General features: G+C 34.5%; 1 protein-coding gene and 1 pseudogene across 1 annotated transcript; both read right to left on the bottom strand.

Annotated features, from left to right (window-relative positions):
• Positions 1-95: 95 nt before the first annotated feature.
• LOC120268836 lies at positions 96-9,501 on the bottom strand (annotated as a pseudogene).
• A 4,668-nt stretch (positions 9,502-14,169) lies between these two features.
• LOC120268837 (PTI1-like tyrosine-protein kinase At3g15890) lies at positions 14,170-17,783 on the bottom strand. Its single transcript, XM_039276093.1, is given in 9 exon segments — positions 14,170-14,572; positions 14,574-14,613; positions 14,615-14,736; positions 14,738-15,098; positions 15,344-15,519; positions 15,522-15,584; positions 15,586-15,609; positions 16,931-17,081; positions 17,658-17,783. Coding segments are annotated over 9 exon segments (1,101 nt in total). The 5' UTR covers positions 17,702-17,783; the 3' UTR covers positions 14,170-14,452.
• Between the last annotated feature and the right edge of the window lie 8,122 nt (positions 17,784-25,905).

Here is a 25,905-nt window from a genome sequence, read left to right as displayed (position 1 = left end):
TTTATAATATAAAAAAGTAATAATATTTATAATTCTTAACTAAAAAGAAAATGCACTAACAAATGATTATTAGATAAGTATTATTTTTATTAGTAAAAATTCATATAATTCAAGCACCAAGTACCTGTGAAGGACATTATATATTTGCCACTATTGTATATCTGTTTGTTTTTCTCAAGAAAATGCAAAGAAATCAAGGAAAATTTACAAGTCATCTGGTTGTGAATACATCCCCGAATCAGACTCGATCGGTAAAGATGGTGGCGTTCCAGGTGGAATGCAGGCGGCACCATGTTCTCCGGCGCAGATGCACAAAGCTTCTGCATCCTTGATTATCCGATCCAAATCGATTTTGCCACTGAGTTCATTTATGAACTTCAGCAGGGTGTCAAAATCCATCTGCTCGCCCATTATTTTACTACGGTATTTCTTCAGTATGGCAACACAGATATATAAGTGGAAGTGCTCCGAAAGATAATGTGTCCATAATACCTCCCACAAACGCATTATTCTCTCGTATTCAAATTCCCTGGACATCGATGTAGTAAATGATATCATTTTAAGGAAATATAGTAGATAGACAAGTGAAATTTGAGTATTTATCTTGCAAACCCTCGATGTGAAAGAAATTGTATGCTTCATTAAGTAAATTTTACGTACCTTTTGAACTGTATGAGTATCCAGCGGAAACAGAAGAAGTAGTTCAAGCAATCTGATTGCTTCAAGTAATTATGCAGTGGGGCGTCTAATAGTTCAACCAACTGATGCAGACAACAAACCAATCTTCTATTAGATGTGAAGTGCGGTAAATTCTTAATCGGAGTTTTTGAATGTCAAATTCTAAATTCCTTGTTTATATGCGGATATAACGTAGTTTAACTCATGTTCTTAACCTAATATGTCTTGCACCATCTTCTCCATCATTTCACTTCTGAAAATGGTTAAAACTTGATCTCAATTGTGATACTTTGAAGAATGACTCTGACCTATATTTAAGCCTGCGTTGTCATTTTAATGTATGGTACTAAAACATTTAAACATGCCATTACTTCATAGTTAATTGCTTCTTGGAAACAAAATGAACAATTATGTGGTCATTTCATGTATGCTACTAATGACTTCCTGACCTACTTAAAGCTTGGGTTGTGTCAAAAGCATGTTTCATGTCCTAATAATTATTATTAATGTCAAAATACTAATTGATTTTATTTATTGAGATCACAGTGTGATATTTCCTTGTGTTGTATAAAAACTAGAACAGACGTCACACATCTAATATTGGAACGGTAACAAATTTATACCGAAAAATTAACCAAAAAAATAAAATAAAATAAAATTGTCTCTGACCTTAGATAGAGCGAAAAGTTGTGAATGCATGCCATTTTGATCACGGTTAAAATTTGGCCCGAGACGTTCCATCAATGCAACGAAACACCAAAATGCTTCAGATTCATCCTCCATTACAAATAATATTGGTGACAAAAGGTCACTCATACCCTGCAACCCAATTGTCATTAGGCTTCACAGGACAACAGTGGAACCAACTAGTCAATGTTACAAATCAAAGATGAAAAGAATAGTACCACAGGGCAAGCATCAATAACACTATCCCTGGCCAGTAGTTCATCAATGATCAGGTTCTATGTTTTCTAAGAAATTATTCATGCCATAAGTCAAACCAGCCATGAAAAGGTAATTTATTGAACTTCAACTTCTCAGGTTACTTTTCATAAGACTTTTAAGACCAAACGATTCATAATGTCCGAATCAGACATCCAATTTTTAATCGATTGAGCAGAACATTGCCATCTTTTAACCATCCAATTGAGGTGGTTTCATACACACACATCTCTGTTGTAATCTGCTTATCAGGTGCGGTTCTACCCAGATTCAACCTAACATAGATATGGATCAAAAAGCGGCCAACCAAGTAAGGTTTCACCTAAGGCTTCAAACCATGTTCAGGACAAAGGCAAAGTACAATGACATCAAAATGGCAAACTATGTAAAATTTTAAATGTTAAACATCACGATAGACGATCTGAAATATTTAGTAGCACAAATAGTGTTAGCATATTGGAGTAGAAGATCAGAGCAAACCAAACTTATAGAGATGTCTCATTACATAACACAGCTTTTTACTAATGACTCGAAATTAATGGGCAGCCACAAGCACAAGTGTGATACATGCAAGATCTAGTAATAAGCCTCCAGAACATAAGTATTGTGAACAAGAAAATGAAAGCACACTACTATATGCACATCTTCTATTAAGTTCTAAATCATACCTGGCAGTATCCAAGGTCAAAATTGTAGAATGAATACGTCAGAAGTATGTCATGTAAAAGAGCCACGTTTGGATTATCATCTCCGTCAAAGTAAGAGATAGATCTGTCAGTTCGTACCTTGACAGGCAAAACAGAGAAATTAGCAGTACACAGTTATAATTTTAATAAAATTTATGAGCTCTCAACATTTGACCTAGTACATGAATACATGAGTGCATTTTTTTATTATGGTGCATTACCACATCCTTCTCAATCAGGCCTTTCCTCTCCCTGAATTTTGTAAATCTTTTCGCTTGTGCTGGGGAAATACTCTGCACATTTACAAAATCATGGCAAAGCATGAACTAAGCAAATAGTTAATAATAGACATTTCTATAGCTAATTGGCCAAGATTCATTTTAGAGGTAAAACCAAGTCAAGAACAATACACACAAAACAGTTCTACCTCCCTACAAAACGCTTCCATGTATGAGCAAAAGATAAAATATACACTGATAACACAGTATGGTAGCAGTATGGTTGAGAAGTGCGTGATACGGAGGATTATCTGTTGTGCTGCGTAGATCTATGCAATAATTCTATACAGCCATGTTACTATTTAATTAATGGCTTGCTGGCCAAATTCTATACTTTAGTACTTGCTAAAAAAATATATTTTCAATAAACAAAAACAACAAGAATCTCATTAATAAGCTTTTTCTGTATTTTAGTTCAAAAATATATATTCATGGTCAAACTAACTAGATGTTGTTATAAACTAAATTAGCTTTCTAGCAAAGAAGTTGCATTTTATATCTGAGCGAGCAACATTTGTTGAGATCATCAGAATTGAATTAGAAGTCAAACATGTTAGTTTGCTCTTTTAGTATGAAAATAAAAACTGAAGGATAACATCTGAGTGAACAAGGGAATTTCCCGTATGCAACAGTACGCACATAAATAATTATGTTTGGACACGCAATTGTTGTTTGGTCGTGCTATCATTAAAAAATTGTCAATAACGAATCAGGAGCATAATATATCTCATAAGACAAATGGAAAAATTAGCATAACAAACCTGCCACTGAGATTTTATAGTTTCGTACTCTGATTTCTTGACTGATGCAAGATATTCCCTCTCAGCATCTGTTGACTCATATGTATGGTATCCCAACAAAAATTTCCAAACCTGTGAAAAATTCAACCCCCTAAATTTGCAAACACATCCTATGATAATAAACAGAGTATACTATTCAACATGCACCGGATAATAAATAGTAAGCAGCTGACCTCTTTTCTCAAGCTAAAATCAACTCCTCCATAGAAAATTCTCTTTCTTAATGTCTTGGAATCCATTATACGGCCTTCAGAATCTAAGAAAGCCGCCCACTATCACAGCGTCTAAAAGTGAGTACCACGTGCATAAAATAGTACAACTTCATAGATATGTATCAAATGATTGTTCTACACTGTTTAATTGACATTGTCAAATGATTCATCAACTAAAGTTCAGGTCATCTTTTTGGAAATAATTAAAAGGCACATCTACAGTCCAGTCATCCAGGCCAGGAAAGAGCTTTTACCCAAGAAGAAAAGAAAATATAACCAGATATTTGATGAAATGGAAAGGCACAAAAATGTGGGCAATAAACATTGGTGAAGGCATTTATGTAGATGTCTATGAGTTTGATATTCCAAAGTATTTAGCACCTAAAAATATACAAGTGATTGTGCATGACAAGAATGCATACCAGAGTATCAAAACATGAGAAAATTTGCTTATTTCAGAGAATAAATTCGAGCAAGAATAATTATGCTCCATTTAACCTACATATGCTCATTCATGAATGTCATTCCATCAAATTGAACTGCCACAAAATTATGAAAGGAATATAATGCTCCTCCTGAGTATAAGTATGAATGGCCATTATATGATTTACTGCCAAACACATTTTCAGAAAGTCTTCACAATTCCTGCAAGGATAATTAGGTATTTTCTTTTCCTCATAAGGTAAAAAGGATTCAGTAATAATGTGGGGCCAGAGGTAAATGATTTTAAGAATTAAAAGAACACAATGTAATCTGTCAAGATCCTCTCTTCCTAAAATTGATCCAGTTCAAACAGCAAACAAAAATTTAAGCCAAAACCATAAGATAAATTGAAGTCAGAATGATAAGCAAGATTCAAGACCATCTAGCTCACAATAACTTCAAGAATAGATTATGATTTTTACATGAACAATATGAAAGCATATATCTAAATCCAACACCTAGCAGGGCCTCAGAGGTTAGAAGCAAACATACCTCTTCAAAGTTCATTGGCGGTTGCCGAGGTTTTCCCCATACTAGACTACTTTTGTCCAACTGCAAGTGAAATGAATGAAATTAATTATGCTTCATTAATAAATAATAGTAAGAACATTTAGCTGATGATGACATGTAAAACAATTAGCCACACAATCAAAAGACCATTAAGAATTTGTTTATTAATGAAATGCACAATTATAACATGTGGCCCTTATGGCTACTATTTTGATCTGCAAAAATATAAAAAAAACATAGAGAATAATTGCTTTCTCCTCTCGTCTTTCATTAGTGAAGCCAATGGCCAAAAAACATGCAAAATATATGCATTTGGATTTAGAACATGCCATCTTAGTACCCTTAACTACAACTACTGCAGAAAGCAAGTCAGCTGGGCAGGTAATGCAACTATTAAGATACAAAAACCATAATTACATCTCTCCTGGAATATATTATAATAGAAGAAAATTATGTGTGCATGTTAACAGATGACATCAGCAGAAGCAACATAAGCTTAAAATCAGCAGAAACAAGCAACTGAGGCAAGCTAAATACTAAAAGCAAAAGAGAGAAAGAAAACTATGAAGATCAAATTGAATGTGCATCACAAAAATACAAAATAAATCAGTTTTTAAGCATTTTTGTTAATATCACCTTTTTAATTCATTTACAAAACATAATTATTATTTAAAAAAAAAAACACTTTTATCTTCTTGCTGACCAAGGACTTGCAAAGTAAACAATGCATAGGAATTTCTAACCTACAGGGAACAATATGCGATCACAAAGCAGTCAAGCATATTACACACACACAAAGTTAAACCCAAAAAACAGTTGGATGTGCCCTTTGCTTAATGTAATTCACAATAAAGTCATGTTAAAACTGTTCAGAAATATTATCTTTTGTATTCTTAAGGTAACTCAAGACTAAATTCATGTTACCACTAATTGCAATTTATAATCCTGAAAACCACAACGGAAGGATGAGCAAGTACCTCCAAAGGATCTGGTTCTACCACAGCATCATTTGAATGTGATTGCTCCTCACTTGGCTTACTGGTTGTTGGAGTCAGTGCTGGTGATTGTTTTTGCTGTTTTTTCTCAGATGCATCAAAACTATTGCCTTGATTTTCACGGAAGATATGCGAGGTTGTTTCATGGGCACCCAACTTGGTAACTAATGAAAAATCCTCCAATACTTGAAGAGATAAATCACGTGCAGGATCATGAGACTTGTGCTTGCGCCTCCCACTATATTCGTAGAAGTATTAGGCTGGTATAGTATTTAGTACCATTTAACCTCTCAGAATTTTCAAACAAGGGAACTGAACTTGATAAATTTTCTGATGGTGCCCCGTGCTAGCAACAGATAGAGCCATTGGCAACGCAGAGATGACAAGCTTCTCTGCAACAAAGAAAAGCTTGACTAGTTTGAACTGCACTTGTAGATGTATAAAACCAGGTATACCAATAAATTTTAATAAACATTATAAAAAGGAAATCAAGATGTACAAATCAAATTATTGAGGCGAAATATATGACTGACTCTAAGTATGTGGCCAAAGGCTAATCTAATCATTTGGAAATCTCCTTTTTCTTCTGTAGGAGGAAAAACATATACTGTCACTTGTCAGTCAGAAAAGCTGGTTCATAAAAATCAACAGAATTTATGCTACACCATTTAAAAATAAAATAAAAATCTGAGCATTATAAGTTTGGTCTCAATAATCCAAAAATAGTTATCATTTGATATACATACAGGCAGATTTAGACTAGTTGGTGAGAAAATGGCAAACAAAACATGCAAATCTGAACATATATGATGAGATATTAAAAATATATGGAAGAACACAAAATTGAAGCAGAAGCAAAAACATTTGCTGCTTTAAGTGACCTTTCACATAGAATTTTGCTCAGGTTAAAAAAGCTAAATAGCTTGAATTCAGAGAAAATTTGGCCTGATGAAGATCAGGTGAGTTGATATAGAAGCAGCTGAAGAAACCTATGATGACAGTAACTACCAATTGGAGTCCAACAGACGAGCAATTTCACACTCAAATGTAAGGAAGAGCAACTTAATCATACATTTCATTAGACACAACAAATATGAGATGGTTAATCAAGTTAATCTTAGGGATAACCATAAAGCGGTGGCATTGAAGATGTATCGATGAAATGGAATAATCCTCAGACAATTTCTCATGTTTACATTTCATGCAATAAATTACATAAGACAAAAAAATTCAGATCATTATCAGTAGAAGGTTGCTGCATTAAAGAGAAGATATTGAACATGAGAAAGCACACACCTGAAGAGGGTCCTGAAAATTATTCACGAGAAAAACATTTGCATCATCTGCAGACCTGAAAACATTCTATACATAAGAACTATGATAAGCAGCCTTGTCAAAATGATAGACATGAGGAAATATACATGAAAGAACCATAACATGGTGAGATGAGCTGCCTAGGCAAAGTAACTCAGAAAAATATAAGAAGGTATTTTTTGAAACAAATTAAAGGGGTCAACCTCACAACATGAACATGCTGCTTCAGTGTTGCCAGAAATTCACGGAGCCCTCCACTGTAGAAATAAAGAGGGGGAAATGCCAGTCCTGCAAGGGCAAGAGCAAATAGCTAGAAAACCAAGAACACTCAAAGCATCTAATAACAAAACAAGGAAAAAAAACCATTTCAAAAAGAGGGAACCAATGATAAGAAAGTCCATAATGGTATTGGCATTCAAAGCTTATCTAGCGCCAAGCTCTCAAGGCAACAAATTTAACATAGACCATAGAGATGAACCCTAGGGCTGTAACCTTAAAAATTTTTCTCAGATTGTTGTGCTTATAGCTCATACTTTGCAAATAGGAAGCCAAATTCCAAGACATAAGCCACTGGCAATACAAAGTCTTGATGATACCCTAGTGTGCAGCCATCATATTCCTTGCATGTAAAGTTCTTCTCCATTACATGTGCTAATTGACTTTCTTTAATCCATTTTTAAGAATGATTCCCTTACAGCTAGCAAACAATTGTACCACAAAGTTTTTAATCCCATACTATGTAAAGTCCTTCATGCATGATAAAAGGATAGTTTCGCACTTACAACCCTCACACTCCATTTTCCTCTTCTATAGTGGAAAGTAAATTTAGCCAACTGAATCATATCAGTGCTTAGGTAAGAGGGGCCCAATAAACTACATAAATAGCTTACCAAAAACTGAGCAAATAGACAATTATATTCCCCAGTGAATTACTCTAATATCTCTCAGGAATAGCGCTAAATATTTGGAAGTTATAGTGTGCTTGCAAAGACATAGCATAAAAAATAGAAAAGATGTATACACAAACATAAAGAAATATCATAAAAAATGACCAAATACTCCGCACACTATTTGGTGCAATACATAAACAAAAATTATTGTAAAAAATGTCTGAACATACTATGGCTTGCACAGAAAAAATAAATAAATCAACCACATCATTACCACAAAGAAAACTAAACTATTATAAAGCAAAGCAAATAAGAAAAGTAATATTAAATCCACTTAAAATCAACAGATCATCTGCTACCTGATGACAGGATTACAATCATGTATGGCCAACTCAAAGTCGGGGTATGCCTACGAATGGAACACACCTCACTTAAGGGTACTGGTGCAATAGTATACAGGTTTCTATCTGCAAATTGTGAGACAGCAAGAGGGTTAACACATCAAAAGCCGACGCATAATAAACCATACAGCCATATTACATCAGCCTAACCTTTCTCTGATAAACCAGAGTTTGAGCTCTGGCCCAGATGATCAGGCCCATCAGGATATGGTTTGTAGGGCACCCATGTCTGCCAACAATACCAAGATCAATTTAGGATGATCATATAGCACCTATTGTTAGTTTGAAATGGGAACCCACGAATATAGCCAAAAATGATCTATAAACCCATTAAGAAAATGAAAATAAAAGCATGCAACAGTTTTAATTCACAGACGAAGCTATTAGGCTAACAGCATATTTCACATACACCCACACACAGGCATGGCATGGAAACTGGAGAAAGTATATGATACTTAAATAATACCCCAAAAAACAAGAATCTCACAGCACAAGCTTACAACAAATAACACACCAAAAAAAAGAAGAGAAGTGATACCATAAGTCCCATAAATTATCAATAACAAATTATGAGGTGCAGCAAGCCCAAAAGTATTAAAAGATAACAAGAATCATTCCAAACGCTCACATTACAAGCACATTCAAAGAAGCAGAAAAACTAAAATGAAGAAAAAAGATAAAAACGATAAAAAAAATAAAAAGCTAAGACACCATGAGCAGTTGCTGACAGCTCCTCTAATTAACTCTCTAAGAAAATAAAAATTAGCAAATACAGCCATAAATCTAAGGGAAAAAAACAACATATTCATTGTTCAACCTTAAAAATCCAAGAACTTTATTCACCTTCAAGAAACTCACAGCATTAAATCTAAAGCTCTTAAAAACAATACAGTCACAAAATACAAACAAAGTCTAAAAACCTAAACAGGACAAGAAGGTTCAACACTGGAAAACACAAAAATACTACTACTACATCATTCCAATAATTTCCAAAACTTTGTTTTTCTAACAAACAAAACAATAAATCCTAAGTCAAGGCGATGGAGATTATAATCACTCAAAAAAGGAAACCAAAAACCATATATATATAAAGAAACCAATGATAACTTGATCAAACAACAGAAACAACAGAAACAACAGGATCAAACCATGAAAACAGATTCTCCCTGCTTGACAAGCCTCAACCGGCCGCTGATCCTCTCGGAACCGTACTGCGTGGGATGGATCGTGACATTATCCTTGGAATACACCACCTCCGATGCTTCATGCTCATTGAACCCGCTCGTCATCCCAGGATCACCCCCAAACACGCTTCCCCAAACCCCTACAAAAAAATCCACCAAATCGATCGAGAAAACACATCAAACGATGCGAAATCAATAGGGAAAAAGCACGAAACGGGGATGAGATTCACCTGTTGCTGGGAGGCAGCGTAGTCGGAGTCGTCGGAGAGGTCGTTGAACTCAGGTTCGTGCATCGCCGGAGGGATTTCGAAGGAGAAGTGGGAAAGATGGAGAAGATGAAGATGAGAAGGAGAAGTGTCCTTCGAGTTCGGGTCGTTGGTTTTCTTGGACGATGAGAGTTCAGAGTCAGGGTTTGCTTAGCCCTCGAAGGAATCAAACGGTTTAAAGGAAAACCCGATAACCCGATAATTTTACAATCCGAAACCGTTTACAAATGACATAAATAAATTATTTAAATAATCACTCAACTTCACTATATTATAAAAAATTTAAATTGAGTACCATCACTTTAAATTCCCTTTTTATTTAGTTATTTGTAAGTAAGTGAAAATGCTGTATTTTCAATTTCACGTCATTCTCGTTTTGGTTTGGTGTATCTAGAAATCTGACCATTCTTTTATTTGTTTAATTTGATATAAATATAGGGGTGAGATTACCCTATTATCCAGTATTATTATTAACTATTTAATACATTTCAAAAAATAAATAATTTAAATTAAAATAATAATTTAATTTAAGTTTTAAATTAATTAATTGATTTAATAAAGTATTTATTACATCTAAAAATAATTAAAAAAACTTAAATAATTAAGCTAAATAATAATCATAAACTTAAATAATTAACCACTAACTCAAAATAATTAATTTAACTCTTCCTACCTAGTATTAGCACTAATGTAAGAAAAATAATTAATTAATTAATTTAATGATAATTTTATTAAATTAAAAATATATAATATTCTTTAATTTCATATAAAAATATTTTCGTAATTAAAATTAAATACAAATTGATATATTTTAAATAAAAGATTAAATTTAATAAAACATAAATAAGTATAAGTTTAATTATGTGAATAATTGATTACTATGTAAGTTTTCATCTTTTTTTAATGCTTAATGTGGAGAATGAAGAATTGTGATTTTAATCCAAATGTTTTGCTGTATTTCAACTTACAGCAAAATTTGTTATAAGTTGAAATGCTGCAAAAGTACACAAAACTGTAAACTTTTTTACATGTAAAAAGCGATTTCACAAAGAAACCAAAACGACACTTTTTATATATAAAACTATTTACATTACAAATTTACTTTACAGTTTAGTTATAGGTAACCAAAACGAGTCCCCTTAATTGGTTCATCCGAACTAACTTCAGTTAATGATATACTAATATAACATGCCATATGGATATTTTTATTTTTAAAAAAATAATCAACTAATAAAACTAACTTTTTCATATAAATCAAATAAATAAGGGATAATTTGATTTTTTTGAATTGTTTAGTATTGCAGCAATTTTTATTTAATCTGATTTTTTTCATCCTCATGACTTACTAATATGGCAAGAGAGCATGCCATAGCATGCCACATTAATATGTCATTAATAGAGTTAGCATTAATGATCTAATTGAACTTGAATCAAAAGTTAAGTGACACAATTGAAATTTTTTATATTTTGGTGATTTAAATAGGAGTGAGCGAATAATTAGGTAAGTATTTAAATAAGTGGAAATTGCCAAAAACACCCTGTAAGTTTGCAATATTGCCAAAAACACCCCGTTAGTTTTGCACTCCCCAAAAAAACCCCTTCCTTTGAATACAATGATTTTTTAAACCCCCCAAACATCTAACATTGATTGATAGAGTTAATTTGGAATTTTTTGACTGAAATTGTCCCTTCGTGGGAAGTTGTGGCAAGTGTGACGAGGGTTTGACTATAATGCCCTTTAGGGTGCAATGAGCTTTCTATTTAAAAATGAAAGCTTTCTATTTAAAATATAGAGGTATGAGGTTCATTTAAAAATGAGTTTCTGCTTTAAAAATGAGTTTTCATGTTTAAAAATGAGTTTTCTATTTAAAAAAATGAGTTTTTTGTTTTAAAAAATGAGTTTTTCATTTAAGAAATGAGTTTTGCTTTTAAGAAATGAGGGTTTCGTTTAAAAATGAGTCTCTGTTTAAGAAATGAGTTTTCTGTTTAAGAAATGAGGTTTCTGTTTAAGAAATGAGGTCTCTGTTTAAGAAATGAGTTTTTTGTGGTGTATTTATCACTCTGAAATCTCTTTATTGCGATTAGATTTGGGCACGATGAGACAAAGCATGCACTCACAATCGCGATCACGTTAGCGTGAAAAAAATGGGATTTCGAACCCTAGAATTTTGATCTCTACCTCGATCTAGATCTCGATCTTGCTGAGAGAAAAAGGTGCAACCTTTCATACCTTCGCTCGACGTGACGAGGGAGCATGCGGTCTTCCCGAGGTCGACGGCAGAAGAAGATGAAAGAGATGAGGTCGACGCTGGGGAAGGCGATGAAGACGAAGACGAAGACGGCGAGATCGAACCCCTCACTCGGCGTCGCTTCCTCCCTCCGTTCTCGCCAGCGACTTAGGCACCATGGATCGAACCCCGAATGATCCCTAACCCCTAACCCTATTGCTATCCATGTTGCGGTCTCCGCGATCGAGAATGGTTCGTTCGAGTTCGGCCCGTCTTATCAGGCGTCGCCATCGAAGACCTCACCACTCCGACCTCGAGGAGCGTCGCCAGCCGGATCGCCATCGCCGACAAAGATTTCTCCTTTAAGACCTCACACGCAGGCGAGCCTTCGAGATCGCTCGCGGATCCGAGCAGCGGACTCAAGCGTTCGCGCGAGATCGTGACGATGAGATACTCAATGTCCCCTACTCAATGAGGTTTCTGTTTAAAAATGAGGTCTCTGTTTAAAAATAAGCCTCTGTTTAAGAAATGAGTTCTCTGTTTATATGCTTGTTTGTCTTTGTTTAACTATCGATGTTTCGTTTAATATATTGCGTTTACGTTTAAAAAAAGTGCTTAAATATCGTTGTTTCTATTTAAATATGTACAGAGTCGCAACCTTTCGATGCCTTACGCTCGACGACGAGGAGCATCGCGGTCTTCCCCGAGGTCGGCGAGCGAAGAAGATGAAAGAGATGAGGTCGACGACGGGGAAGGCGATGAAGGCGAAGACGAGACGGCGAGATCGAACCCTCATCGGGCGCCCGCTTCCTCCCTCCGTTCCCGTCGTCACCGAGCTTAGGCACCATGGATCCAAACCCTCGAATGATCCCTAACCCTAACCCTATTGCTATCCATGTCGCGGTCTCCGCGATCGAGAATGGTTCCGTTCAAGTTGACTCGTCTTATCCGGCGTCGCCACCGAAGACCTCACCACTCCGACCCCGAGGAACATCGCCTAACGGGATCGCCAGACGCCGATAAAAGATTTCTCCTTTTAAGACCCCACACGGCGAGCCAGCTCGAGATCGCTCGCGGATCTGGAGCTCGAGCACTCAGCGTCTCGCGAGATCGGCGACGATGAGATACTCAATGTCCCTACTCAATGAGGGTTTCGTTTTAAAAAAATGAGGTCTATGTTTAAAAATAAGCTCTCTGTTTAAGAAATGAGTTCTCTGTTTAAGAAATAGTTATCCGTTGATATGCTTGTTTGTCTTTGTTTAACTATCGATGTTCTGCATTTAATATATTGCGTTTACGTTTAAAAAGTGCTTAAATATCGTTGTTTCTATTTAAATATGTACGAGTGGCCAAGATTAATTGGTTTTTATATCCGGGGATTAATTTATCACGTAAATATTTGTTTTTTCTGTTTAAATATTAATGTTTTAGTTTTAAAAAAATGAGTTTTTATGTTTAAAAATGAGGGTTTCTGTTTAAGAAATGAGTTTTACTGTTTAAGAAATGAGTTTTTATTTGAAAAATAAACTCTGCTTTAAGAAATGAACTCTACGTTTAAGAAATAAGTTCTCTGTTTAAAAATGAACTCTCTGTTTAAGAAATGAGTACATGCAAAAGGAATGCAAAAAGAATGAAAAATGTACGTCAAAAAGATTTAAGAGGCAATGATGGAATTTCATAACTGCAGGGGTAAAAGGAAGTGAAACAATAAAGGAAGGGGTCTGCAGGGTATGCAAAACTCACAGTGTTGCTTTGAGAAGTTTTGAAATTATCGAGGGGTAGCATGTAATTTTTCCCTTTAAATAATTTAGTTTTTATCCCACACCCTGTAAAATAGAGAAATTACTAGTCACTTCCTCTTACCTCACAATCCCTCTGTTAATTACCATTTCCCCCCTTTATTTATGGTAAAATAATTTATATTGTGTTAAATATTTTATATAAATTATAAGACTTTCTCCTATTTCAATATTGTTACTTGAGTTCATTAGAATCATTACATGAATTTTTTTTTTACATCATACTTCCCAATTTTTAACAAAAACGTATAATCTCTGAGATAAAAATCCTCAACAATAATTTTACTTAATATTCATCAAATGACAACTTTGTAAAGCAACCCGCCCTTACCAAAAAATTCATAAGAATATAAATCTCACCAACCATTCTCAAAAATAAACCCCTTTTATCAATCATTTCAAATATAAATATATATGCAATTATTAAACAATCATTTATACAAAAAGATATGGACTAGAGACACAAGTTAATATTTCTATTTTATTAAATTTTATACTAAATAAACCAAACAAACCAAATAAGCACACTTAGTACCAAAGCCAGAACAGAATTCACATGTTATATTAGAAGAAAAAAAAAAAGAAAAGAAAAAAATACTACAATTCAAAGGAAGAAAGAAAAAATGTATAAATATTTCCACACACTCCAACAAACCACATTCCATAGAACCAAACATTTGCAATCAATCAGCAGCACCTTCACACTCAGTTGCATTTTGAAGTTCTACACTCCCCTAATCAAATATCGAAATCTAACTAACATGTTCATCAACTTCAGTTAGAGAACTAGACTCCATTTTTAACATCCAACTTGGAATCCTTCTCCTCTGATATACACTCTGAACTATTACCATCTTGACCTGATAATCCTTCACAATTCCCGGCAACTGCAAGCTCAGGCTTGAAAAATAACATCGTTCTCTAGATTCAGTAGTTTTTCTGAATTTTCCTTTCAGCATATCCACAACCTCAAGCATTGACGGTCTGCGTTCGGGTTGGTTTTGCGAACAAATAAGTGCTACAATCACCATTCTCTTCAGTTCTGACTCTATGAAGTTGCCGTTGAGCTTTTGGATCAGCAATCTCTTTGAATTTACCTTCTTGAGCCAATGGAAGTGCCCACTCGGTGATTGTTCGCTTTGACGTTGGGCTCAACTTTTCTATCGGTTTTTTTCCACTGACAAGCTCCAAAAGAACTACACCAAAGCTGTATACATCACAACTCTCTGAGGCTTTGCCTAACATGGCGTATTCGGGAGCAAGATAGCCTAGTGTGCCTTTGACCTTTGTGGTAACATGAGTTGCACCGTCTGGAACAAGCTTCGCGAATCCAAAATCAGCAACTAGTGCCTCAAAGTCGGAATTTAGCAAAACATTGCTTGCTTTAATGTCTCTGTGAATGATGTGAGGGGTCGCACTATGGTGAAGATAGCTGTAGAAGGAGTGAAAATTCAGAACAAACCGTCAAAAGAAATTGAGTTTCAATATTTAGGATCAGAGACAGTTCAATAATTAGATAGAGTTCAGCTCAATTTATTAATTTTCCAGAAAAGCAACAGCAGAAATTTAATGAAGAAATATCTTTGATAAACTTTGAAGAAAATGGTGTTAGAATTTGTATTCATGCACCAAGCACTAAATTACTAAAGAAAGGTCTAATTGAAGCTACAGACTTACGCTATACCCTCAGCAGCTCCAATGGCAATCATCATTCGCCTGCCCCAATCAAGAAGACATTCTGCGGAATGTTGCCCGTGGAGATGTGAAAGCAGACTCAAATTTGGCATATAGTCATAAACAATGAGACGTTCTTGCCCTTCAGCACAGTATCCACGTAAGCTGAGAAGGTTTTTTTGTGCCTAACTCTGGCCAAAATCTCAACCTCAACAGCAAATTCCATTTCGGCTTTGTTGCTCCATACCTTTAAGCCTCTTTACAGCAATCTGCAACCCGATGAAAAATTAAGGGACAAAAATTTACATGATGAAAATACTCTGCATTACCCTAACTAGGGACAACAATTGGGTAAAAACATGTGATCAAACTGACAAACAAACAAACATGACATAATTTGGATGAAGCAGCATCATTCTGTATTGCGATAATTTTTATATCTTATTAAACTAACAATAAAAATAAATGATGTGATGGACTATCCACATATGATGTAAACACATATTAAGTTATAGAATCATCACAAAAGAATTAAGCATCTTTAAAATCTAGGTAGCTGTCATGGTGTCACCAAAAGAAATTTTTTTTACAAATCTAGATAGCATGAGTGTAGATATATATATATATATATATATATTAATCCTGATGGAGATGAGTTTAGGATACTAAACTAGCCTAAAAAAAATTCCCAATTTTCAGTGCCTATTAAGCATCTCATCAATCATATTCACTGGTTGTTCTTTCTTGATGTTTCAGCATTTAAGAGTGTTCAGTATTCACCCACATTGCCTATTAAGTGTTTTCAGGAATGTGCTGCTTATTTCTACATGCATGCTAAACATTTTCACAGTGAGATGGGTATAAACTAGTAAAAGTTTACATATCTCCCTTAATTTTATGTCATTCTTCTCCAACAAACGAAAACCATCATCCTAATTAATCCGTACCTTTAAGGCTTTAATTTATGTGAACAGTAAATATGAAACACATTTCATCGCATACCACTTAGATGCACATGTGTTTCTACATTCGGTTTTATATTGTTCTCCTAACCAGGGCAGCATAAGACAACTCCCTCAGCATGTAGAGACCTAATGGTCCATAAACTATGATACTACCAAGATATCAAACTTCAAATAACAAATTCAATCATTTATCAGTTCAAGGTCCAAAAGTTCAGTATTTTGAATCTAAGCAACCAAAAGTGAGTGCACCTCTCTAAATAGATACAATTAAGAAATATGTCTCATTTACATTGTGTTAGCTCTCCAGTGCTAACCGAGTTCACATAATTTTAAAACCAATCTTAAAGCTTTACCATATTAAACTGTCACGTGTCCAGTCCGTTGATATTACCTACTAAAATCTCATCACCTTCAAATGATTAACTTTATAAACAGTAAACACCAGGGTTCCCTTATCAACATCATCAATCTCTGATTTTTCCTCTACTATTCTTCTTCAGTTCTAAAACATCATATGAACTTTAAAACAGCAACATTCATGTTAAATTGGCATTATCCAGATAACATAAACTTAGAAAACACCAAATTTTAATAAAATACAAAGACCTATAATATTTCATTATACCTGAGACCCATCCCACAGCTGGCCCCAATATACACTCCCAAAACCCCCTTCGCCGAGCTTGTTATCATAATTGAAATTATTAGTTGCTGATTGCAACTCTTTAAGTGAGAAAATTCGCCATGTTGTCGGCTTCTTCTTTTTCTGATGCCTCCTACACCAAGATCAAAAAACATTAATTCTGACAAGGAAACACAGAAAAACTACTAACAATCAGATTCATTAGTTGCTCTCACCAAAAAATGACAAAAAAATAGACAAATTGAAAGTTTTCTTTTTCTTTTTTCTTTAATCATGCTAGAAATGCATTCCAAACTTAGATCTTTTAAAAAAGAAAAAAAATTATATTAAGAACTTTGCAGTTACCACATCCAAAAACATGAATAAATCCAGCATAATAAATTTTCGAAGAGCTGTTCCGTTCACAGAGGGAAACCCTAACAACCCATTTCCCATGAGAACTACATCAAATTGCACAAAATAGAGGAGAGAAAAATCAGAACACTAATAAAAAAAACAGAAAAATTGGAACCCAATTAGTACACCAACACTAATGCTCCACCAAACAAGCAAAATATCACTAAAAACAAGAAAAGAAATATCCCAAACTATTTCATTTCATCAATAAAAACAGAGATTCAATCGAACAAACAAAGCTTGATGAATATTTCCAACAAAAACACCAAAAAAAAAAAAGAAAACACAGAAATGAATTGAGAAAAGATTATACCTATCTGAATCACCACCAAGACAAAACAAAGATCGAAATCCCATCAATCAAACAGAGAATTTGGGAACAAAAAAACACCGAAAAAATCTTTCCTTTTTCTCTCCACTTTTTCCTTTGTTCTTTTTCAGTGCCGAGAGAGCACAAGGCTTTCATAAATGGGCCCATTTCGCCAACCGCGTTCTGCTCCTTCGTGGACCAAGTTTAGCCGCAGAATAACTTGGCACGTGGCGTAATGCTATTAGTTGCTTTGAATATTGGGTGCGGTACACTGTCCCGCCGTTAACGGGTCGGAGCCAACCATATCAAATGACCAATTTGCCATTGCACCAACAGCTCATGTGTATCCAAATGTATACACACACAATGAAGATTGTTGCCCTTGTGACTTTAAAAATATATATATATATATATATACATAACCACCCTTGAGATATACTACACCGTTGGGCTATAAACCGAATGAATGATACTTGACATTATTATGAAAAGTAAGGTTGAAACGTTCAAAAGGTCTCTAGTTCAAGACTCGTTTGAAGCAATAATGATCACCGGTCACTGATTATGGGTATGGGTATAAGCCGAATGAATGATACTTGACATTATTATGAAAAGTAAGGTTGAAACGTTCAAAAGATCTCGAGTTCAAGACTCGTTTGAAGCAATAATGATTACAGGTTACCGATTATGGGTATAAGTTTACAGTTTAAATCCCTTGTCCTTGATGTATATAGCGTTTGCCCTTTTTATAAAAAAAAATTATAAACTTTAAAATGAATTAATATAGCTATAGATTTAGTAAGATAATGGAAGGACGATGCTATTTCCCATATATGTTACCCTTATTTTACTATTTCTTTCTAAATTTCAACCTATTTTTTTTTTATATAAATGTGTGTTAAATGTGTGAAACGTGCTTTTGAATTTTACATGTTTTTGTTGACAAATTATCATGAGTAAATCTTTAGTTGGTCCTTCATGTTTGACAAGCATTTTTGATATGCACCAAGCCTCTATTGTTGACATGTATGTAAAATGCATGAAACCTTTATTTTTAATATCTATGCATGAATACATAAAATTTTTTTTTTTTGTATACTTCATTTGGCAATAAATACATGGCCTTAGGTCATGTTAAGATCACCACAAAAATCATGGAACATAAGTGAAGCCATCGAGTGCAATCTTCACTTGTAAAATTAATTTTTAATAGTGAATTTTTTTTATTTCCACTGTGGATGTAGACATTAAAAAACCAAAACATATAAATTTTTGTGTATTTTTTTACACTTTATTTTAATATCTATATTACTATTGTCAATTGATTCTAACAACGTAGACAACCCATTGCCCTCTGATAAAGCCCTCAACTATTGTTAACAAAGGGAGTCTGAAACTTTAATCTCATTTGAGGAAAAAAAAAAGTTTCTATTATCTTACTACGAAGGTGGTATTAACCATTTTTTTTTTAATTTTTTTCAAATACATGCTCAAGAAAACCTAGTTTTTAGGAGGTTTAATGGGTGTATGCATCCCCCAAAGGTTTTCAATTACCCAAAAACCCCTACTTTGTCAAACCCATATAATATTTATAAAGCTCATTTTATTCTTTATTTATTTTTGTTGTGAAATTGTTGGATCAGGAAGACTGAGGAGTGCAAACGCACTGACCTTAAGAGCAATTTCGTCTTTTTTTTTCTTCAGTGCAACAGGATCAACAATCTGTTGGTGATGTTCTCGTAGAATACAACAGTCGGCTTCTCTGGTTCATGCACCAGAACAGAGAAGATTTGAGTGCTCAGATTGGGGAAAAGAAAAGAAAAGAAGAAGAAGAACAAGAATTGAATTCGGTATTCAGTTTGGTTTTGGTTATATAAGAGATGAAGAGACATCGCAGAAAAAGGGACATAACAGTTTCGGGAAAAGACACGTAAGTTTGGGAGAAGACGTTGAAGAAGAGGCGAAGAGACACCAAAAAATAAATGGGCAGCAAAATAATTAAATAAAAAAATTTTCCCAAAAGCTAACGGCGAGCATAACCACGAAACCAAAGGTGAAGGCTAATGAATAGTGGTATATATAAAGTGGGCGAAGTTCTTGTAAATAGGCAATGTGGTACTAAACTATATAGGAATGTTTTGAAAACCTAAGATGGGCCCAATATACATGGGCCTCTAACAATCCCCCAATTTCAAAATATTCATACAGTAGAAAAGAAAATGAAGCATAAGAAGGTAATGTATTAGAACTAGTACCTTGTGGCCTTTGAATCAATTCTTAGAATATATAAGAAGTGACTCACAAGAACTTGGTAAAATAAAATTTCTATGAACCAGCATTCCTTGTTGTAAATCAATCGTCTCATAAATCACATTATCTTCTTGAAATATGAGCAACTCTAATCAGGTTGGCACCTCTCGGCCATGTGCCAAATGCCTAGATTTTATTAGTGCTCTAGAAAAGTTTGCCTGAGTTTTTTCATAAAAAGGGGCTCCACTTTCACACTTATATAGGTGAATCTATCATGTGTAAAATTGCAATTGTTAGTGCAACCGCACTATTTATTGGCATGATTTGACACCTAGACCAAGTGACATGGCAACCAAGGGTGACAAAAGCATAATTGATGATGTGGCAAGCATGGTGACATGGCAAGGAGACTTGGAGTGCAAGGCAAACATCTTGAAGATCTTGATGGAGCTATTTTTAGTAAGTCTCTAACATGGAGCCAAATATCTTGAAGATCATGGTGAAGCTATCTTAAAGATCTTGGTGGAGTTATTTTTGGCAATGCATTACATTTGAAGACAAGATCATATCAAGACCATATTTAGGTGATTTGATTGAAGACTAAATATGGTGGAGCTTAATTAAAGAAAAGATCTATTCATGGTGTGAATGAAGATATGATTTGAAGAATCCTTGATGAGAATCATTGAAGTCTATTAACGAAGATTTGAGGACCAAACTTGGGTGAATTGAAGATCAAGTTTGGAGAATCTTTGAAGACCAAATTTAGGAGAATTTGGCAAGTTTCATGGAAGACGCACAAGGGACGTGCGCCCTCTGCGAGGGACTCGCGTGATGAGGAGCCGAGGAGGTAGGCTAGTTGTCGGCGATCGGGATCGGGAGATTTGGGACGCATCGACTCGGACTAAGCATGACCCAGGGGAGGTTGATGGGTCTTGAGGTCGTCCTGCGTAACGAACCGTAACTCGGTCAAGTCGCTAGTCGAGATCATGTTGCAACTTATGTTACAGAGGAGTCTGCAACAGCTAATTTCGGCAGGTTTTTAAATTAGTAGCCGTGGAGATTCTAAAAAGAGGTATGTGCTATATTTGGGGCGTTGAGGCGTCTATATAAGCTACCTTGCTCGTGAGATTGTAAGGTGTGACTCTTGAGTGACTCTTTGAGGAGAGTGTGTGAGCACCAAACAATCTAGAGAGGGTAGTGATCTTTATTGTTGAGAGTGTGAGTGACAAGTGTTTGTACTCATCTATTTTTACCTCTTTTAGTGGATTGTTTATCTCCGGGCTTGGCCCCCCAGACGTAGGCGAGTGGACGCCGAACTGGGTTACCAACGTTGTGTGTCTCCTTGTGTTTGTTTGTGTGTTTTTTCTTTATTGGTTTGTGTGAGACTTCTATGAGTGCTTAAGTGTTACTTAATACCCACAAACCACACCGGAGGAACTAACAGCAATCATAAACACCATTCAAAATTGAACTATAGAATTCATTAAGAATCAAATTCATCATGTATACATTGCAATTACACTATACACCATAGGAAGGGATAAAAATTAGATAGTGTATCTCCAATCAACCAATGATTTGTTTTTACCCATATGAACCTATTTCTTGGGTTCACCAATTACATAGGTTGGGTTACCATCATTGTTGAATTGTGTTATAGGCAACAATGCCATTCCCTCGATATCTCACACACTAGTTTTCTACTTAGTGCTTTAATTAGAGGATCAGCTAAATTTACCTCTGATCTTACAAAGTTTAGTGATATCACTCCATCTTCAAGCAATTGCCTCACAATATTATGTCTTAGACGTATATGCCTTCTCTTGCCATTATATGCTTTATTCTTGGCTCTATATATAGCAGCCATGCTATCACAATCAATTGAAATCGAAGGGGCTGGTTTCATCTAAAGAGGAACATCAGCGAGAAAGTTCCTAATCCATTCTACTTTAGTGCATGTTTTCTCAAGTGCAACAAATTCGGACTCCATTGTTGATTTTGCTGTGCAAGTTTGTTTTAAAGACTTTCAGAACACTGCAACCCCTCCTAAAGTGAAAATGAATCCACTTGTTGACTTTGTTTTATATAAAACTAAAATTCAGTTAGCATTACTATACCCTTCAAGTACTACAAGGAAAACCATAATACTTTAGTCTAAAATTACTAGTTCATTTCAAATATTTTAATATCTTGATCAAGGCAATCCAATGATCCTTATTTAGACTACATGTATATCTGCTCAATCTGCAAACTGCATAAGCAATGTTAGGACAAGTGCAGTTTATCAAATACATTAAACTACCAATTACTTGTGCATATTCATTTTGAGAAACACTAACCCCTTTATTCTTTCTTAAAGGAAAAGCACTATCATATGGGGTTGAGAAAGGTTTGTAATTAAATTGATTAAATTTCTTTCGTACTTTTTCCACATAATTTTCTTGTGAAAGCATTATTCTTTCATCTGATTTAGAAATTTTAATTCCAAGAATAAAATGTGCTTCACCCATGTCCTTCATATGGTGCTTTTTTGAGCCCATATAAAGATTTCATAAGTTTACATACCTTATGATTGTTGCTAGAAATCACATACTCTTCAGGTTGATCCATATATATTTCTTCTTCGAGATCTCCATTTAAAAAAGCTATCTTAACATCCATTTGGTGAATAATTAAATTGTTAATAGCGGCTAATGCAATTAAAATTCAAATAGAAGAAATTCTAGTAACAGGAGCATAAGTATCAAAGTAGTCAATTTCTTTCTTTTGAGAATATCCTTTAGCTACTAATCTAGCTTTATGTTTATCAATAGATCCATTTGGTTTAAGATTTTTTCTTAAAAATCCATTTGCAACTTATAATTTTAGAACCAGGCGGTAGATCTACTAATTTCCAAGTATGATTAGATAAAATTAAATCTAATTCACTATTAATAGCTTCTTTTCAAAACATAGAATCAAGGGAGGTGATAGCTTGAGAATAAGATTGAGAATCATCCTCCACAAGAAAGGTAATAAATTCATTTCCAAAACTATTTTCTTTTCTAGTCCTTTTACTCCTTAATTCAAATTCAAAAACATCAATATTCGCAGAATCAATATTAGGAGTAATATGAGGTGAATGTGCAATGTTACCAACACATGATTTCAAAGGAAAAAATATATTCGAAAAAATCTGCATTTTTAGACTTCACAATAGTATTAGGTTCCATAATGTCACTCTTAACAACCATAAATCCATAGGAAGCACTATTCAAAGCATATCCAATTAGCATACAATCAAAAGTTTTGGAACCAATTTTCCTCTTTTTAGAATCAAGTAATAATACTTTTGCTAAGCAACCCCAAACTTTAAGATATTTTAAATTAGGTGCATACTCTTTTCATAATTCAAAAGGAGTTTTACCAGTTTTCTTAAAAGAAATTCTATTTTGAATATGACAAGCTGATAAAATAGCTTATCCCCATAAATTATTAGGAGCACCTGAATTAAATAACATGCCATTCATCATATCCTTAAGAGTTCTATTTTTTCCTTTCAGCTATTCCATTAGAAACGGGTGAATATGGAGGAGTTGTCTCAAGTATTATACCATGGTTTTCACAAACAAAATTTTAGAGTGTTATCTTCATATTCTCAGCCTCTATCTGATCTAAGCCTTTTGATTTTCTTATTTAGTTGATTCTCAACTTTAGTTTTATATTTTATGAACATTTCACATGCTTCATCTTTTGATCTAAGCAAATATAAGACAATATATCTAGAGAAATCATAAACAAAAGTAATATAATATTTCTTACCTCCTCTAGTCATAGAGTGTTTTAAATCACCTAGATCATAATGAATTAGACCTAACAATTGATATTCTCTTTCAATTGACTTGCAACCTTTTTTTGGTTGATTTAGATTACACACAAATTTCACATTTATCAATTTTATTAGAATTTGTCATGTTATGAATTAAGCCTAGTTATTTCATTTTCTTAATATATAAAAAATTCACATGTCCCATTCTAGCATGCCATAAATCAATTGAGTTCACTATGTAAGCAGAAGAGGATGATTTATTTCCATTGTTAACATTGAGTACATGCAGAATAAATAAACCTTGGCTACAATACCCCTTTCCGATAAAAATTCCATTTTTAGACATTACTAGTTTATCTGACTCAAAGGCGACTTTTATCCCAGCCTTTCCAAGCAGTGAGACAAATACTAGATTAACACGGAGATCAGGGGCATGCAACACACCATTCAGAATTAAAGTTTTTCTTGATGTAAGTTTTAGAAGTACCTTTTCTTTTCCAAGAACCGGAGAAGGAGATGAATCTCCCATATATACTTGTTCTTCACCTTTGGCTAAAGGAATGTAAGATTGGAAAGCATTCCTATCTGCAGAAATATGCCTCGTGGCTCCAGAATCTAAGATCCACTCTTTTGCATCCGACACCATAAGTGCTTGAGAGACAATAGAAGCTATGACTTCATCGTAGCCTCCTTCAGTTATGTTGACTTTAGGAATTGTCTCCTTTGATTCTTTCTTGTAGTGACATTGAGATGCATAATGCCCTGATTTACCACAAACATAACACACACATTTCCTTTTGAAAGTAGTTTGAAAATTATTATTAGTTTTGAAGCCATCCTTCTTGTGTCCCTTGAATCTTTGTGTAGAGCCTTTAAATTTGTTTTCGGTTCTTTTGAAGTTCTGGGGTTGTCTGTTGAAATTCTGAATTTTGTTTGATCCTCCTTCAATAAGATTTGCTTTGAATGAGAATTCTTTGACTTTATCTGCATTATCCCTTTGGTTGTTATTCTCTTCAATTTGGATGTGCTCAATGATATCTTCAAGAGTCATAAGTTTCCTTTTATGCTTCAAGTTGTTCTTGTAGTGTTTCCTAAATTCAGGTAGACGTTTTATGAGGAAGCCCGCAATGAACGCGTCAGGTAAGATGATTTCTTCATTTTCAAGATTATTAACCAGAAGATGATAATCATGAATTTGTGATGACACATCTTATCTTCAGTCATTTGAAAATCAGAAAAATTTCCTATTGCATATTTCTGATTTCCAGCATCTTCAACTACATACTTCTTGTGCAATGAATCCCAGATTTCTTTCGCAGTTTTGAAATTACAGTAGATGTCGTATAATTCATTGGAGAGGGTACTAATATGGTATGATGATAGATTTTGTTACCTTTTTCCTAGATCGGTAAGGTCTGTGCAAAGTCTTGAGATGTTGTCTCTGGCATTGCGTCAGTCAGTTTGTGTGCAAGATTGAACATGTCAAAAGTGGAGTACACCTTTTGCTGCTAGTGTTTAAAGAACGTTCCATCAAATTGATCGATCTTGGAGACATCAGGAAGCGATTTTGCAGTGGTCATCGCGTTCTCCATATTGTTCTTAAGATTGTTGACAAATTGTTGGATCAAAAAAACTGAGGTGTGCAGATGCACTGACCTTTAAAACAATTTCCCCTCCTTTTTTAGTGTAACAGGATCAACAATTCCTTTGGCGATGTTTTTCCAGGATACAACAGTCGGCTTCTCTGGTTCGTGCACCATAACAGAGAAGATTTGAGTGCCCAGATTGGGGAAAAGAAAAGGAAAGAAGAAGAAGAACAATAGTTGAATTCGGTATTCAGTTTGGTTTTGGTTATATAAGAGATGAAGAGACACGGCAGAAGAAGAGGCACAACAGTTTTGGGAAGAGACGTAAGTTTGGGAGAAGGCGTTGGAGAAGAGGCGAAGAGACACCAAAAAAATAAATGGACAGCAAAATAATTAAATAAAAACTTTTCCCATAAACTGAAGGCGAGTATAACCATGAAACCAAAGGTGAAGGCTAATGAATAGTGGTATATATTACGTGGGTGAAGTTCTTGTAAATAGGCAATGTGGTACTAAACTATATAGAAATGTTTTGAAAACCTAAGATGGGCCCAATATACATGGGCCTCCAACAATTGCCTTCACTTTTGTTTAAATTTCTCAC

This window comes from Dioscorea cayenensis, chromosome 9 (genome assembly GCF_009730915.1).
Source record: "Dioscorea cayenensis subsp. rotundata cultivar TDr96_F1 chromosome 9, TDr96_F1_v2_PseudoChromosome.rev07_lg8_w22 25.fasta, whole genome shotgun sequence".
Lineage (NCBI taxonomy): Eukaryota > Viridiplantae > Streptophyta > Magnoliopsida > Dioscoreales > Dioscoreaceae > Dioscorea > Dioscorea cayenensis.
Note: the sequence above shows the minus strand (reverse complement) of the source record. Positions and strands in the feature narration are given on the sequence as shown.